General features: G+C 43.1%; 2 protein-coding genes across 2 annotated transcripts in view; both read right to left on the bottom strand.

Annotated features, from left to right (window-relative positions):
* Window positions 1–4,557, bottom strand: part of PRPH2 (peripherin 2 (retinal degeneration, slow)) — an 11,821-nt gene extending 7,264 nt beyond the window's left edge. Inside the window, exons 1-2 of the mRNA XM_009330161.1 lie at window positions 3,359–4,557; window positions 327–573 (exon numbers count right to left, since the gene is read on the bottom strand). Of these exons, the coding sequence (XP_009328436.1) occupies window positions 327–573; window positions 3,359–3,939 (828 nt within the window). The 5' untranslated portion in view covers window positions 3,940–4,557. The remainder of the gene's footprint in view (window positions 1–326; window positions 574–3,358) is intronic.
* An 8,596-nt stretch (window positions 4,558–13,153) lies between these two features.
* TBCC (tubulin folding cofactor C) lies at window positions 13,154–15,110 on the bottom strand. The gene has a single exon (XM_009330160.1). It carries the CDS (start codon window positions 15,104–15,106, stop codon window positions 14,744–14,746), a length of 363 nt encoding a protein of 120 aa, XP_009328435.1. The 5' UTR covers window positions 15,107–15,110; the 3' UTR covers window positions 13,154–14,743.
* Window positions 15,111–15,116: the final 6 nt, after the last annotated feature.

The raw sequence follows: 15,116 nt of genomic DNA, 5'->3' as shown, positions 1-15,116 counted from the left end.
TCTTCCCTGCCTCAGCACTCTGCATTTGGCAGAAAATCAGTCCCTTTTTCCCTCTTGCTGTGGGATACTCGAGGCTCTGGCCCCTTGCTCTGAAGGGGGGGCCTGTAATCTAGCACCCACCCCATGCTTCCCAGCTGCGTCTCCAGCCTGGGACCTTTCAGGCCTTATGCAGATGTTCACTATTAGGTGTTTTCTCAGCCAAAGAACGGCGGTGGACAATTTATTTTAAGTAGATCTGATCTGTAACTCAGAAGTCCACGCTGAAAAACGCTCTGCCCCTCCGGAGCTGGCGCTTCAGCAAAGCGGGGCTGAGGGGAGAGGGTTACCTCAAAAAGCCAGACAAGGAGGACGACGGCGCCCATGGAGCTCATCATGCTGCTGTAGTAGTACAGGAGGGCTTCCCGGCAGCCACGGCGCCAGAGGTTGAGCTCCTCCGTTTGGTAGTCGTAGCTGTAGTGAGCCGAGTTGTTGGTGACCTGGTACTGGATGCAGGGTCTCGGGGAGCTGGGGTTGCAGCAGCTGAAAGGGACGCCGTCCACCAAGTACCTTCCGTCCACATTGCTTTTGATCCGACTATGGGCAAGGGCAGAAGGAAGCGTGAATACACACACACACACACACACACACACACACAAAGATATACCGGAGCAAACCTGCACAAGAAAAGAAAGCAAAGGCAACGTGGATTTTCCACCGTGCCTCCTGGCCATGCCGTTTCTCCACATACCCTGCTTATATAGCGGTGTTTGTCCCAGGTGCTTTTCCTCTCTGAAATCCTTTTCTATGTCAAGGCTACACTGAGTCCATAATTAACTCTTTATGACGGAAACGCGCCCCCTTGGGTCACTTATTCAAAGAAATTAATTTTTAAGAAAAGTAGATGGCAGAGAGAAATTTTGGGAGGGGCAGTCAGAGAAGAGTGATCACCGGCATAGTTAGGGTGGAAGGGAGATGCTGGAGGGTGACCTGAGCTTGGAAAAGGACCCACAACAGCCTCAGGACCCACCATATCCAGCTAGACCATTGATACAGCAAACCTAATAGCTTCTCTTTGATGATAATAGCTCCAGGAAGGGGTTATGCATTTATTCTTGGCTTGGGAAGGTAGCCAGTATTTGAAACATGAAACGTGCTTCAGCAACAGGATGTTGAAAAATTTCTGAAGTCTTTGCAGGAGCTCCCCAACTATTGTTCATTTGAGAATGTGGTTGCTCTCCATAAATAGCCCGGTTTATGGAGAGTCAGGTGCCTTATGAGATATTTAGATGAGAGATACTTAGAAGGCTAATAGTTCCACTGGCACTGCAAAAAAAGGCTATCATAAGAGGACTGCAACTCTAACAAATGCTATTTTGCTTAGAAAATGACAGAATGAAGAGCCCCAGTGACCTAGAAAGGTGAAAAAAATCTGAGAGTCGCTTGCAGCTTTCTATAAGGATATTTTAAAGTTGTGTCATAGAGAGAGAGGTGATTGCAATAGCCTGGTGAAGAAAAATTCTACTTTGCAGTCATGACCTAAATATATCTAAACGCCGAATGCAGTTGAGGTTTTATCTCTAGATGTAAAGCGTGCTCTGAGTTGGGTCTAATTCCCATTGAGGTGTAAATGCTCCACCAGTTTCAGAGAGATTGGATCAGGCCTTCGTTCTACAAATCATATAAGAATCACATTGTGGGGGACGGACTCCCAGCTTCCCTGGAATTAAGGAGAACTTTGCTATTGACTTCAAAGGGGCCAGAATATCCCACCAGGAATGTGAGCAGAGATTGTGCACCACCACGTAGTTCAAATCTTGAATTCACTCATTAACATCCATTTGTGGATTTTTAATGCCCTTTTTCCTCCCTCAGTAGTACAAAGAAATTGCCCTGAGTCTCAGTCCCAAACAAGACATCATTTATTAAGGACAATATAACCTTGTTTTCCCTCTGTGCTTTGCCCTTCCACTGCTGCTGGATTAAGTTACAGCTCTCAAATCTCCATATAATGCTGTCAAGGTGAACTTATTATGTTTTCAAGTAGTTATTTAAACCCATGGGCATACCTTCGCAATGCAAATACTCCCTTATTAAATAGCGAATGTATTTGTTATAACCCCGCAGTGCAATAGGTTAAGCCTGTAACAGTTTTCACTATAAGGTCCTGGTTCAGAATTGCAAAAACAACCAGACCACCCAACAAGTCAAAACAATATGCAGAGAGACACACAAGTGAAATACCATTTACACAGTCAGGCAGGGATCCCAAGAGATACACGGAGCTTTTTTCAAAATTACTTCAGACACTTTTAACAGAGGCAGTATATTTAAAAGGCAGATTGCTTCCAGTTTACAAGACCCTTTGTGCAACCGGAGTATGAACGTTAACGAATGATGTTCCCAAAGAACTCTGAAAAACGATCTCTTCCCCCGATGCTTAATTTTTTAAAAGGTCATGGGTATTTATGCTCAATACTCATTTTTTAATTTCAAAAGTTCATTTGTTCTCATGTTAATTTTTTACTTGCGCTTACTGTGCCTAACCTGATTTTGAGATTACTGCCTCTTTGGGCACTGACATCAGAGCCATTAAGGTGTTTCTGGTCAACAACCTGTTGTGGTTTGTACAGAGGAACCTAGTGCTGTTTTCACATGAGGTTTAAAAAAATTAGGCACAAGTATATATTTTGAACATGTTTTTATACAGGAGAGAACATAAAATGCATTTGGCTGCGAGGGACACTGTGTAAAGCTAGGAACGTCAACTGGTGTTGACGGCTCAATATTGTCACAGTGCTGAAGCAATGCATTGAGTGAATATAAAAATAAAATTCTAAATCTTAAGGATTTAAAACACATCAGTTATTGGTAAAGCGTTACTGTTTCTATTTGTTTCCATGAGATTGATTTATTGCCAATATCTAAAGTGGAGTTTTAAAAGTGGTGTCAGCAGTTTATATCCAGGGAAGTCTTTTTTTAGGAACTTAATAAGTCACATCAAAATCTGCTTTAGGAATAGTGAAGTTCTTATACATTCCTATTGATTTTGGGAGTAGATATGTGTGGGGTTATAATGGGTTTGTAAGGAGATAAAAGACAGTAAAAAATATTATTTTAAGTCTGTTTGCATCTCACTGCCTAAGAGTGAGAATTCTGTTTTGGTGCTTTATATTTTATGTTCTGGATAACGTTAGAGGCATCTGTCAGGGGAGAAAGCAATCTAGCTGAACGTTTGGGATGCTTATTAAGCAAGAGCAGAGAAAATACCCTTTTTATACAAAACCCCCTCCAGTCAGTGCCTGTTTTGATGCACATTTCTTTAGTATGATCCTGATCAAATAATGATACTATGCGATACAAACCCCACCAAGTCACTTACTCTTTCACTTCTTTGGAGCTGAAGTCCAGATATCTGTTGCTGATCCACTGTATTTCGAACCAATCTTTGAAGCCGTTGTTCCCACAGCATTTGAACTCAATTTGGAGCATGTCGATGGTCTTCTTCATGAAGCACCTTCCGGGCGTGTCTGTGTCCCGGTAGAACTTCATGCTGTTCTTGAGCCCCTGGGCCAGTGTGCTCTCCAGGGAGCCCCGCATGAGAAAGCAAATCAGAGCAACGAAAAAAATGAGTATGTTAAACAAGAAACATAGTGCCAGGTAAGGTTTCAGCAAAGGCTTCCACTTTACAAATTTAGCAGGATCCAGAGAATCGTAACAAATTTTGCCAGCAAAACCATTGAAGGCGCAGGTTAATATACCCATCAATATCAAAGAATTGGGCACAAAGTGGCTTTCAGAATTGTCCATCACTTCGCTTCGCTTCCGGAGTTCAATTTTGAGGTACAACCCCATGCTAAAAACAAGGATTCCAGCAAACACTGAAAACCAGTTCATGAGCCATAGTCCCTGCGCTAGTTTTACCCGTTTCTTCTGGCTGAATTTGACTTTCAGCAGTGCCATCTTCGTAATGTGAGATATCGGAAGATTTCACAGCCTGGACCCCTCTTCTCGGCGTAAGCGACTCGAGGAAGAACCATTCAGGCGTTGGAAGACACCCTGAATGGCATGGCGGGAAGTGAGCCACTGCACAGTCCTTCCATCTTGAGCTCCCCCGGTTGGGATTCAAGCAAGTAAAATGTTCAAAGGTCCAAATTAACAATTTCACATTAGTGAGAATAATGGGCAATTAGCACCTACAACTATTTCTGGTGGTTCCTTCCAAGCAAAGGAGAAACAGTCTCAAGGTTTCAAATGATTTGATCTGGATCTGCAAGACGTCATTCTAATACCTTTAATCATTTGATCCAATTTGGAGAAATGTCTGTCAACAGATGAGTGGAAATAATCCCTCATTTTACTATTTAGTAGATTTGTGCTTTCTTATGATAGGCTGCTGGGCAGAATGTGAAAACCCAGAGATACAAAAAGATCTTTGTTGCCAGAAGAATATGGATCCTTTAAGGAAAAAAGAAGAGGGCTCTGAGATTAAAAAAGGCTGCTTGAATACAAAAATATACTTCCCCTACGTGATCCTGATTTATTCATATCTACAGCCAAAACCACCTTTCTAGTCCTTATCCCTCTGTGTTGACCCGAGATGACATCCCGTGGCTTATGTGTTCTGGAAGCAGATAAGCGCGTAGTTTACAGTGAACTGAAAAACCTAAGCTTGGCATTTTCTGTTTACTTCCAGGGCTCGTACTATCTCCAGGCCTCGGCAGAAGAGAAGGAGAAAGGAAAACTTCAGAGAAACTCAATAAATAAACCCCAGCCTGAAATCTAGGGATGCTTTTATAAAAAGGGAGCCAACATGAGCAGCTTACTGGATAATCACCGGGCCAGGGAGGGGAGCAGGGCTGCCCAAGGAGACTCGGGAGCTTACACCAGGGAGGAGTTTGACCCAGTGGCTGGGTAGGGACCCTTGGGCCGTTGTCACCAGCCCGTGCAAGGGAGGGACTCCTGGGGTCCTTGGGGGTCTGCTGAGGGACCTGCAGCCTGGCTCCGCTTTCATGCTGTAACGGGCAGAAAAGGAGGGATGAAACGCCTCCTTCTGTGGTGGCCTTCCTCCTTACGCCGCGCAGCCATTTCAGGCAAGCACGGATGCTGGGCTTTTGCTCTTCCCAGCGCTCTAGGAGTTTTACTCGCTTTGAAATATCACCTCCCGCTCCCTCCTTGCCCCGCAGAGGTTCAGAGCTATTGGGAAAGTCCTGCGCTGGCTCACCACCTGCCACGGCAATGCAAAATTAACCTGCAAGTGTGTGAGGGTGCGGGTGCTAACGCCGCAGGTGAGAAAGGAGCAGCCCCAGGAGAGGGAGCGGGAGGCTTTTGCCCCGACCTGAGCCAACCCAACCCGCCGCGCTGCTGCTCGAGTGCCCTGGGGGCATCCTCTAGTGGCTGCCAGCAGCATGGCGCGCCAACCCCGAGGGAAAAGGGAAGGGACCTGCCCAGGAGGAAGGCAAGTATGAAAAATAATAACAGTTAAAAAAAAACGCACTGAAAAATAGCATTTTGGTAGTCGTCTGCTGTGTGGTACTGCGGATGCTGCTCAGTTACCGTTTGAGATCCCGGGGGTGCTGGAGGTCTCTTCAGTAAAGACAAAGGCTATGAAGCTGCTACTTTTTCCTGCGCTAAGTAAATAGGAGGTTTTTGCAATGGACCTTTCCTGGCCCATCCGGGTGCTATGGCAGTGACCTGGAGAGCAGCTGGTAATGGGGATTTTCTTAAAGCAGGCCTGGTTGTTAGCATTGCTGCTGCCCTCACAGGTGAAGGGTGAGTGTGTAAGAGGAAAGGAGGAAGGCAATTATCCATCAGGGGTTATTCTCTCGGCTTGCCATGAAGTGGATGAAAAGTGCTGTTTCTTGGGAGAGCCTGTTAAATATTTTTGTGCAATAAGCCATAGCACTGAAATAACATCTCTCCTGGCTTCTTGGCAAAATATCCCGTAACCGTGCAGCGCATGTTACTACGTTTCCCTGACTCCTCCAGGGCTCAGCTAGCAAACACAAGACAGTTTGGAGGGTGTACTTATCTGACAGCCTGAAGTTAATTCTAGATAAATGAAACTATTTCCTTTCTTGTCAGTGATGACAGAGTGAAACTCTAGTTAAAGTGAAAAAGAATTTTCTATCAGGTCTGTGGATCACGAGGATATACAGTGAAATATGTTCTGCAGTGAAATATTACTAGGACAAGAAATAGTAAACCTGCCCACGGCAGTGTAAGGCTGGTGCTGCTCTGGATATGCGGAAATTTGTATTCAGGAGCACAGATGACAGTCTGAACACCTGCTACGTTAATAATGTAACATTCATACGTCCACGATAAATCTGATGCAGCAAAACCATGTCATTGTATACACTAGGGTGTTTCCTGTTAATTCAGGAATAAAAACAGTGAAATAGAACATGCGGCATATGCTTCAGGGCTCATTGATCCCTCCAAATTTACTCTTCTCCTTAAACAAAGGTAACAGGAGGGGTCCTAATAAATCACTCCTAAATAGTTAGTGTGTTTTCTGGGAGATGATCAGTGATTCACCTGATGCTCAGGAAGGGACACTAATTATACCTTTAAGACTTCAGGTGGCACCTTTAAAGGCATCACAAAGAGCAATCAACACAACCAAAACAACCCAGATTTGGAAATCTGCTGTTTATTTAAGTAGTTTCTATAGTTCAGTGCCAGCTGGGGACTTACAGTGGCAAAAACTACCCACCTATCAAGTTAACGCACCATGCTTGGAAACTTTAAAGGGGATAGGTGACAGTAAATCATATGCTATACTCTGGCCCTTCCTTCAAAAAATGAAGTTAACACTTTTTAAAAGTGGAGAGTCACTGCTTCCCGCTTCTCCCAGACACAGAGCTGACAAGCCCTGTGCAAGCTTCAGCACAAACTGATCAGCTGAGGGCTGCCTCAAGCAGAGCAACCTAAGGAAGAGGAAGGTTAGGGGGGATCATCGTGAAGTGTTTTGGGGTGTGGACAGTACAGAAGGAAAACAGGTTTTGCCTGCCATCTGCTTTTCTTACAAATCTTTATCTTGGCTGGGGTTTGCCTTTAATTGGGCAGGCTTACGACCGCTTTCTACTTCAAATAGAAAATACTGAAACTGATTCATAGCAGACAAAAGCTAATTGCAGCAAGGATGTTTGAGTTAATGGCCTCCTCAGAGGTTGCACATTAACTCAGACGTATAATTCATATGCAATTTTGGAGGAAAAAATGGTTGAATAAAATATTCAAATGATTATTGATCTGCTAGAACTCACCATGAATGTGTTCAAATTCAAAATATTGTTAAAAAGTATAATTTCTATGGATAACAATACAATATTGATACCTTTCCAAAAAGCCATGCCTGCTAACCTAAAACATAACCCACAAACTTACCAGTTAATGCTAGGAGGGAGGGAAAAGTTGTTTTTAAAGCAAATGTTAAAAAGACGGTATTTGCTATACAGTCTGCTGCCCAGTCCTGGACCAACAATGATCTTTCTGTCTTCAGGAACATGAGATATAAAAGGTGAACTCCCTTTATATAGGTATATCCTATGTGCCTAAACTACAGAAGTGGTCTTAGTTGGTAATTGTCCAGGCAGGGCTAGAGTTAATTTCCTTCTTAGTAGCTGGTACAGTGCTGCATTTTGGATTTAGGACCAGAACAGTGTTGGTAACACACCGATGTTTTAGTTGTTGCTAGGTAATGCTTACACTAGCCATTATTTTTAAAGAAATTACAGTTGCTGTGGCTATTATCAGCCTGGGCACACGCCTCACGCTTTCCCGAACGTCGGGGGGCCCCGGGGGGAAAGGGGGGGGGGGGGGGGGCCGCTGCTCGGGGACTGGCTGGGCATCGGTCAGCGCACGGTGAGCAATTGCACTGTGCATCACTTGCTTTGTGTATTATTATTATTACATTATTATTATTATTGCTATTATTATTTTATTTCAATTATTAAATTGTTTTTATCTCAACCCATGAGTTTTTCTCACTTGTGCTTTTCCAATTCTCTCCCCCATCCCGCCGAGGGGCAGGGGGGAGGAGTGAGCGAGCGGCTGTGTGGTGCTTAGTTGCCGACTGAGGTTAAACCACAACAGTAATAAAAATAATTTCCTGGCCCAATTTTTCTTTCATGCTGCTCTGTGATGTGAAACACATGACTTTCTTGGGTTCTTTTTTCTTTTCTTTCCTTAGAAGTGGTTAGGTTTCATTGCAAGGATGAAGATGTCTGGTTTTACCTATGATAGGAAGTTATTGTGTAGCAATAAGAGGTTTGTTTGTGCACTGTAGTTTATGGTTTGGCTTGCATTTGTAACTGTGTGGTGTGTACAGGGACGCTCCTGAGGAACAACGTGATAAAATGGCTGCACTGCATCCCATGATTAACAGGCAGAGAAAAGTCTAATATATGACTTTTTTTTTTTTCCTCCTATGTACACAAGTAACTTGGTAGGCTACTATTGCTGTGGCATGTGAGGGGCCTGCCGGTCCTGAGGCTGGAAACAGAGGCAAGTAGCTAAATTCACTGCTGGGGCTGCTGTCTGCCGTGGGAAGGGCGATCTGATCCACCAGACCTCGTGGCTCCTAAACTACACTGGGGCGTACTGTGGGGGTTTCGGCGTGGTTTTGCTCTGGGTAGTTCCCAGCATTTCAGCCATCCTTATCCATAGTGCGGGTAACGTGTTCAGAAAACACAGTTTTTCTTTGACCCCCAAGATGCTCATTATGAGTATTTATTTGTATTACTGTGATGCCTAGGGTGTAGTGTTCACCGCTGAAAGAATAAGAGTTATAAATCAATGTTTGTGCTTGCAGAAACAGGAAAGAAATATGTTGGGAGCTGACAAAAGCTTACAAAAGGCTCACGATAGTCATTGCTGCTGGAAAACCTCTCAGCACAACAGATGGATCCTCAAGTAAGTCAGATAAATCAGATCATGATGTGAATGGAAATGCTGAAATTCCACAAGTTGCACAGATTTTTTTTTTCTTGCTATTCGTATCTTTCCTGTGTGTGATGAAATTGGCTTTTTAGTACAGTACAGGCTATGAGCTCTCCTGTGCAGATCTGATGGCCTTAACAGGAAGGCTGCGTAGAAAAAAGGCCACAGTCAGACGATGTGGGGAGAGCCTGATGTAGGAGGTAAGGGGGCAGAGCTAAGCAGCAAAAGTATGATGCACAAAGGAGGTAAAGAAATGTACTTGTCTGCATACAGTTCTCAAATCCAACAAGTCTGCCCTCAGATCCCACTCGTATGCTGGGAGAAATCCACTTGGAAAGACAGAAGTAGGATGTATATGAAGGGTGGGTAGGGGGGGAAGGATTGTATGTATTCACAAAAACTCCTTCCACTAAAGAATTTCTAAGTATTTTGTAACACCTGAAACAATTCCAGGTAAAGCCACTGAGATTTGATCCTTGTCTACATATAGCTATTGCTTAAATAAGAAGAAACTTAAAAAAAACCCAAACAACCAAGCCCTCAAAAATATAATGCATAAAAGTGTGTAAGAAATTGTGCTATGCACGCATTTCTTACCTGTTTTTTCATACAACAATTTTGCTAGAGCCCACACCAGAATCTATTCAAATGAAACAGGGCTGGATAAAGAGAGAACGCGAATAACTTCATTTTTGTCCCTGGTAGTCAGAGAAGCAGGTGCAGGCAGAGGGAAATGTCTGGATTCCAGTGGGAACCGAGGGGGTCGGCCCATCTCGGGACGGACCTCCAGGAGGGGGTCGGCCCATCTCGGGACGGACCTCCAGGTGAGATGGTGGCCTCACTGGAAGCAGCAGCAAAGCTCTCAGCTGTTTCTCTGGAGGCAAGCTTTGGTCCGTGCTACCTCTCGCAGCCTCAACAAATGCTAACACTCAAAGCTCTGTGTGGTGCTGAAGAACGGTCTCAATTTTCTTCTATGGGTTCGTTGTTGTGTATTTTTGCATAGAACTATTTTATTTCATTCACAGACACACATGAGCTTTAAAAAGTTGAGTAACAGCGCTGTGGTGAACTAAGGATGTTTCACTGACTTTAAAGATTTTGGTAAGGCTGTCAGCTGGAGGAGGGCTGTCCAACCAGGCTGTCTTTTTCAAAAATGTTTAAACCAAGAGTTTGCTCTCTGACTCCCTGTGGAAAACGGTTCTGCACCTCAATGCCCTGCATAAACTTTCTGCCAGTTAGCCCTCTATTCAGGGCAGATTTGCACCTGGTTTATGGTGCTGATGTTTGTGTTATCCTCATGATGTCTTCACAACCATGTCCCTGGCAGGTATTTGTTTTTCAGCCCCTTCTGATGCCTAGCATAGTTAATTTCTTTAGGGTATGTGTTTTTTAAAGAAGTTCCTTGGTTATTCTGGTGGCAATGACATGCAAACCAGAGCTAGAGTTCTTGAGGAGACTTTGTTTGCTTCTGTCGTACATTCTGCAGGTTACGTGAATCTAGCCACCATGCGGGTCCCGCTGACAAACTGCTGCAGACGGAGGCAAAGCGGTGCTGGTGGTGCTCTTAACTGGTTGGGGAATTACCATCCCTGAACACGCTCATTCAGTAGGCTCCTTTGAATAGTTTTCTCCCTTGCATTGTGTTTTTACTCCTCCATCCTGCTACTAGGCAAGGTAGCTTGAAACCAGCTTGTTTTCACAATAGTTCTGACTGCTTCTGCCCTCCCTGTAGCATGGCTGTGAGCCTGATGTTACCTGCCATCCACTCAGCCGTGAAACCTTGCTCAGCTGGCACAAAGCCTCCCAAAGTACCTCTTCCCTCCCCCGTGGGTCTCCGGGGAACGGGATTTTTGCAAGCTCTCCCTAGCAGGTTAGACACAAAGCAATCCTGGCTCCTGGCCTAGAAGAGGCTGCCAGACGTTTTCTTCATGTCAGCATTGCTTATCGCTCCAAGGGAAGAACCGAGCATGTGCCACCCTCCTTTCTTCAAGCTGCGATTAGCAGGGAGACAAGGCGGCTCTGGCCAGGCTGGCATCGCAAGTCTCCTTGACCCAGGAGAACAGAGGCAGCCTGGCACATCTCCTCAAACCAGCTGCTGCACGAACTCTGCCCAACCTTCCCCCTGAATATTTCTCAGTCGCAAGCTTCAGAAGGGGAATTCAGGAGCCCGGCCACTTGCCGCTGGCAGCTCAGGGCATGCCATGACACACTCCTTTTGCTCTCTTTGAAGGAGGTTTGCTTCAGTGTGATGTATGAGATGCTCCATCATCAAGTCACCTGGAGACAAGATAGCACAAAATTCCTCACTTGAAACCAGACTCTCTCAGTGAACCTATTTCATTGCTTCCATACTTAAGAGATATTTTTGACCTCTTGAACAAACAGCTTAAGGCTTACCTGCAGACAGGAAGCAATTTTTCTGATGCCTTGTCAATTGAGGCAAAAGGTAAAGAAATATGATGAAGTTACAAATACTGTGGACTAGATTTTTAGTCTTTCCGTGTTATTTACTCTGTAAGTAGTTCCAATGAAATAATCTAGACAACTCTATAGTCCAGACCTGCCAAAGTATCCCCAACATCTTATTTCCAAAACATTAGTTTGAGTATGTGTCAACATAAAAAGGATTTTTTTCCATCTAAGAAAATAGATGCTAAAAAATGCTAAGAAATCAGTTTAAGAAATAGCTGAGAAATTTTAAATACAGATTATGTACATATAACTATCCTGTAAAACATTTATACATAATACACACACATATAGACATACTTACTCCTACCATGCTTTTAAATGCTTCTGTAAAGATTTAATGAGTATATAGTTCTCAATACATCTGAGTTATCACTTCCCACTAGATTTGACTGGAAAATGGATTCTCAAATGAATAACTATACTTTTGGGATATCAGCTAATATTCTCTCACTCACACGGCATTTTGCTTTTTTCCTACCTACAAGGGCTTGCAGAATGCTGGGGGTTATAGCACAGGTGAGTAACACACGAGCTGTCTGCACTGGTGTTTTCAGGAGGAATTGTTTCTTCCGGGACACACAGACGACAGCCTGCTTACGATTAGTGCTTACACTAATTGTGACTTCCTTTTCCATGTGTGTTTTTAATAAAAAATATTATAAATAGTGTTGTTAAAATAACTAATTAGATGGAAAAGCTTAGGTGTTTCTCTTCCAGACCTAAAAAGTTGCAATTTCTATACTGATAGAACCTATGAATATGCTAGCAAACCTTTTCTAGTGCATAACTTGTGTTCACATGCTACATTACTATTAACATACTTCTGTTTCAAAATAGTTTTGAATTTCTCCTAGTATGATTCTACATTAGGAAATTAATATTTTAAAAAGGTGCATGGAAACATGTGCAATCACGTGTGTGTATATGAAGGTACGTATTTAGAACTATAAATCACATAAAAATTTGCCTTACCAAACTTGTACTCAAATTGAATTTTCTTGTCTCATGTCACGCTTGAGACCAAGATTCAGTTGCCTATTTTGTATTACAAAGGTAAGGATAAATCTTTAAGGAAAAGTAATTGTCTGGAACACCTTTATCGGTCTCCTCTAAAGTCATGTTCCTGAAGAGTATTACCTAATAATTTTGGTTTGATAAAAGTTAAGTACTTTGAAGAGGTGGAGGGGGAAACATTGGGAACTGAGCTGTCAATAACTGACCTCTGAAAAATATCACTAAGGAAGCATTTTCAGACTGAAATTGAAGTTTAAATTTCCTTATTTTGACTTACGCTCTGTTTATTCAGGCAATACTGCACGCTATGGCCCAACAGCTAACATTTTTTTTAATGCCCTTCCCTGCCAGTTTGAAGTGTGTTGAGAAGCACACATCTCTCATACCCGCTAAAGCCTAGCGGTAGTATCTCTGTCTGTGGATTTGCCAGCGTCCATCAACATAGTAAGTAAACTTAAATGTTTATAGCTTTTGGCTAGCAGAACAAAAGCACTTCTGTAGTTGTTTTTTACAGGCTGAACAGTTTGCAATCCCAGGACTAGAAGATGCTAAGGGGACTGATTCGTCACTACCACCGTATGTGGGGAAGAAAGATTAACTACAAAATCAGGTTCTCTACTAAGATGGATGTGTTAAAATTAAGACACTTGAGAGCCTCATCTGATCACATCCCCTTAACAACAGGTATTAAAAATTATGTACATTAAAGCAATACTAAGGGTGTTTTCTTTAAATCATTTTATGATGCTGTCAATGCAAAGAAGAATCATTAGTAAAGGGACAACTGAAAAAATTCAAAACAAATATTTGAAATGCAAAATCCAATTCAGTCAAAAAGTATACATTAACAGAAGTAAACAAAACTGAAAGTTATGAATATATAAAAATTCCCTTTTTTTCTCCCCTTTTAAATAAGCTGAAAACAACTTAGGTGATAGATAAAAAGTTTCTCTGCTCAAAACCAGTCAAGTACTCAAGTGAAGCTTCAAGTACTTCTCGTAACAACGATGCAGTTTTTGATGGTTCAGCTAACATTAATTTTCTGTTAGAGGCACGTGTACAAGGGTAGGGCAGCATGAGTATTTTGCATTTTTAAAATACAACTCTTAAGCTGTTTCTCAGGCAAGATAAACAATGATTTCTTATAAAATGTCACAAGTTAAGGAGTGTTTTGGAAACCTAGAACTGCTATATATACTTTATGTATTGATAGTGGTCACTGCACCAACACTAACAGGGCATTGTAAAAACATTATATTCCATAATGTTGCTACTTTTTAAAAATTTAGCCGGAGTGAAGAAATGGGACTTAAGTTACTGTGCACTTTATGCAAGATAACACGCAATTTTGGAACTGGAATATAGCACTTCATCTTCCTCTTTTACTGACTCCCTCTGTCAACACTGCAATTACGCAGTAGCAGGGTGCTGTACATGAAGATCACAGCACCACAAAGCCTAGTGTCTTGTAGACAGATGAAACAACTAGTAGAACGTACCTGAACATCTCTCCCCTGAAGTTTCAGACTGCAGTAGAGCAGTTTACCTAGCTTCTGCAATGTTAATCGGCACTTAATGTATGCCCCAAAAAGTACACTCAAAGCACTCATTTTATTTATCTCAAGTTGAAACTGTTTACAGAAGGAGCATTCTTTCACGTAATATTTTCAGACTGTGAAGGCTTAGTATTTATATAGCCTCTATGGGTTTGATAATTTCAAACAATCATTAATATGTTAGGAGAGCATTAAATGTTCATTACAAGACTTTTTTCCTTTAGACTTATCTCACTTGAAATAAAAGCCTAAGTACAGAAAGACAGCTTACAGATTTCACTGTTCCCCATCACCTCACAGAATTCCACTCCCATACTCCCCATAAGACACTGTACTGTCATCTGCAACTCGAGAACCACAAAAATATCAGAAATTTGGTATCTGATCTTTCCATTGCAGTACAGCTTCTACTACCTGCAGCTAATTCAGATTCTGCCTGTGTGAGTGATGGCAGCACAACAGCCCTAAAAGCAGCTCGCTGTTGTTTGTGGATTGGTGCCCCTTGCCCCACCTTAATTAGAAAAACTCAGCAATGAGGTACTGCAGTAGTTGGCAAATTCCACAGTGATACATAAAGATTATAGCAGCAACTTGTGTAAGAACAGTGAACTATATTTGACTGGTATTCTTCAATTAGAAAAATCCAGTCGTACATTGTAATTCACAATTTAAATACCGAATGGAATCATTTAATGGCATATCGGGGATGAAGTCCCACAGTTTACGAATCAATGCGTTCACACCAGGATTCCTCGCTCAGCACCGAGCTGCCTCTGCAGTCAGTCCCAGCGGCTGATTCTTTCCTGCTCGGGGATCAGGCTCCAGTTGGGCGAAGGCTTGTCGGTCGCCAGCCAGTCAAAGTCATCCACCAGGTTCCAGTTGTTTCTGTTTCTGTCTAGCCCAGAAGACTCGAAATCTCTCTCGATACCAGGGTAGCTCCAGGCGTAGGGGGCGAAGGAGATCTTAGTGCAGTCCTCGATTACGGCCCGGCTGGTCACCTGCACGTAGAACCGACAGTCGCGGGTGCGATGACTGCGGAGCTGCTGGCAGGCCAGCACCAGGAGGCAATCGCTGCAGCCATCCACCAGCGCGGAGGTGGAAACGGGCCCGCAGAGCACGGTGCAGCCCCGGCAGTCCCGCATCCGCAGCGTG

Source organism: Pygoscelis adeliae, unplaced genomic scaffold (genome assembly GCF_000699105.1).
Source record: "Pygoscelis adeliae isolate BGI_AS28 unplaced genomic scaffold, ASM69910v1 Scaffold308, whole genome shotgun sequence".
Classification (NCBI taxonomy): domain Eukaryota; kingdom Metazoa; phylum Chordata; class Aves; order Sphenisciformes; family Spheniscidae; genus Pygoscelis; species Pygoscelis adeliae.
Note: the sequence above shows the minus strand (reverse complement) of the source record. Positions and strands in the feature narration are given on the sequence as shown.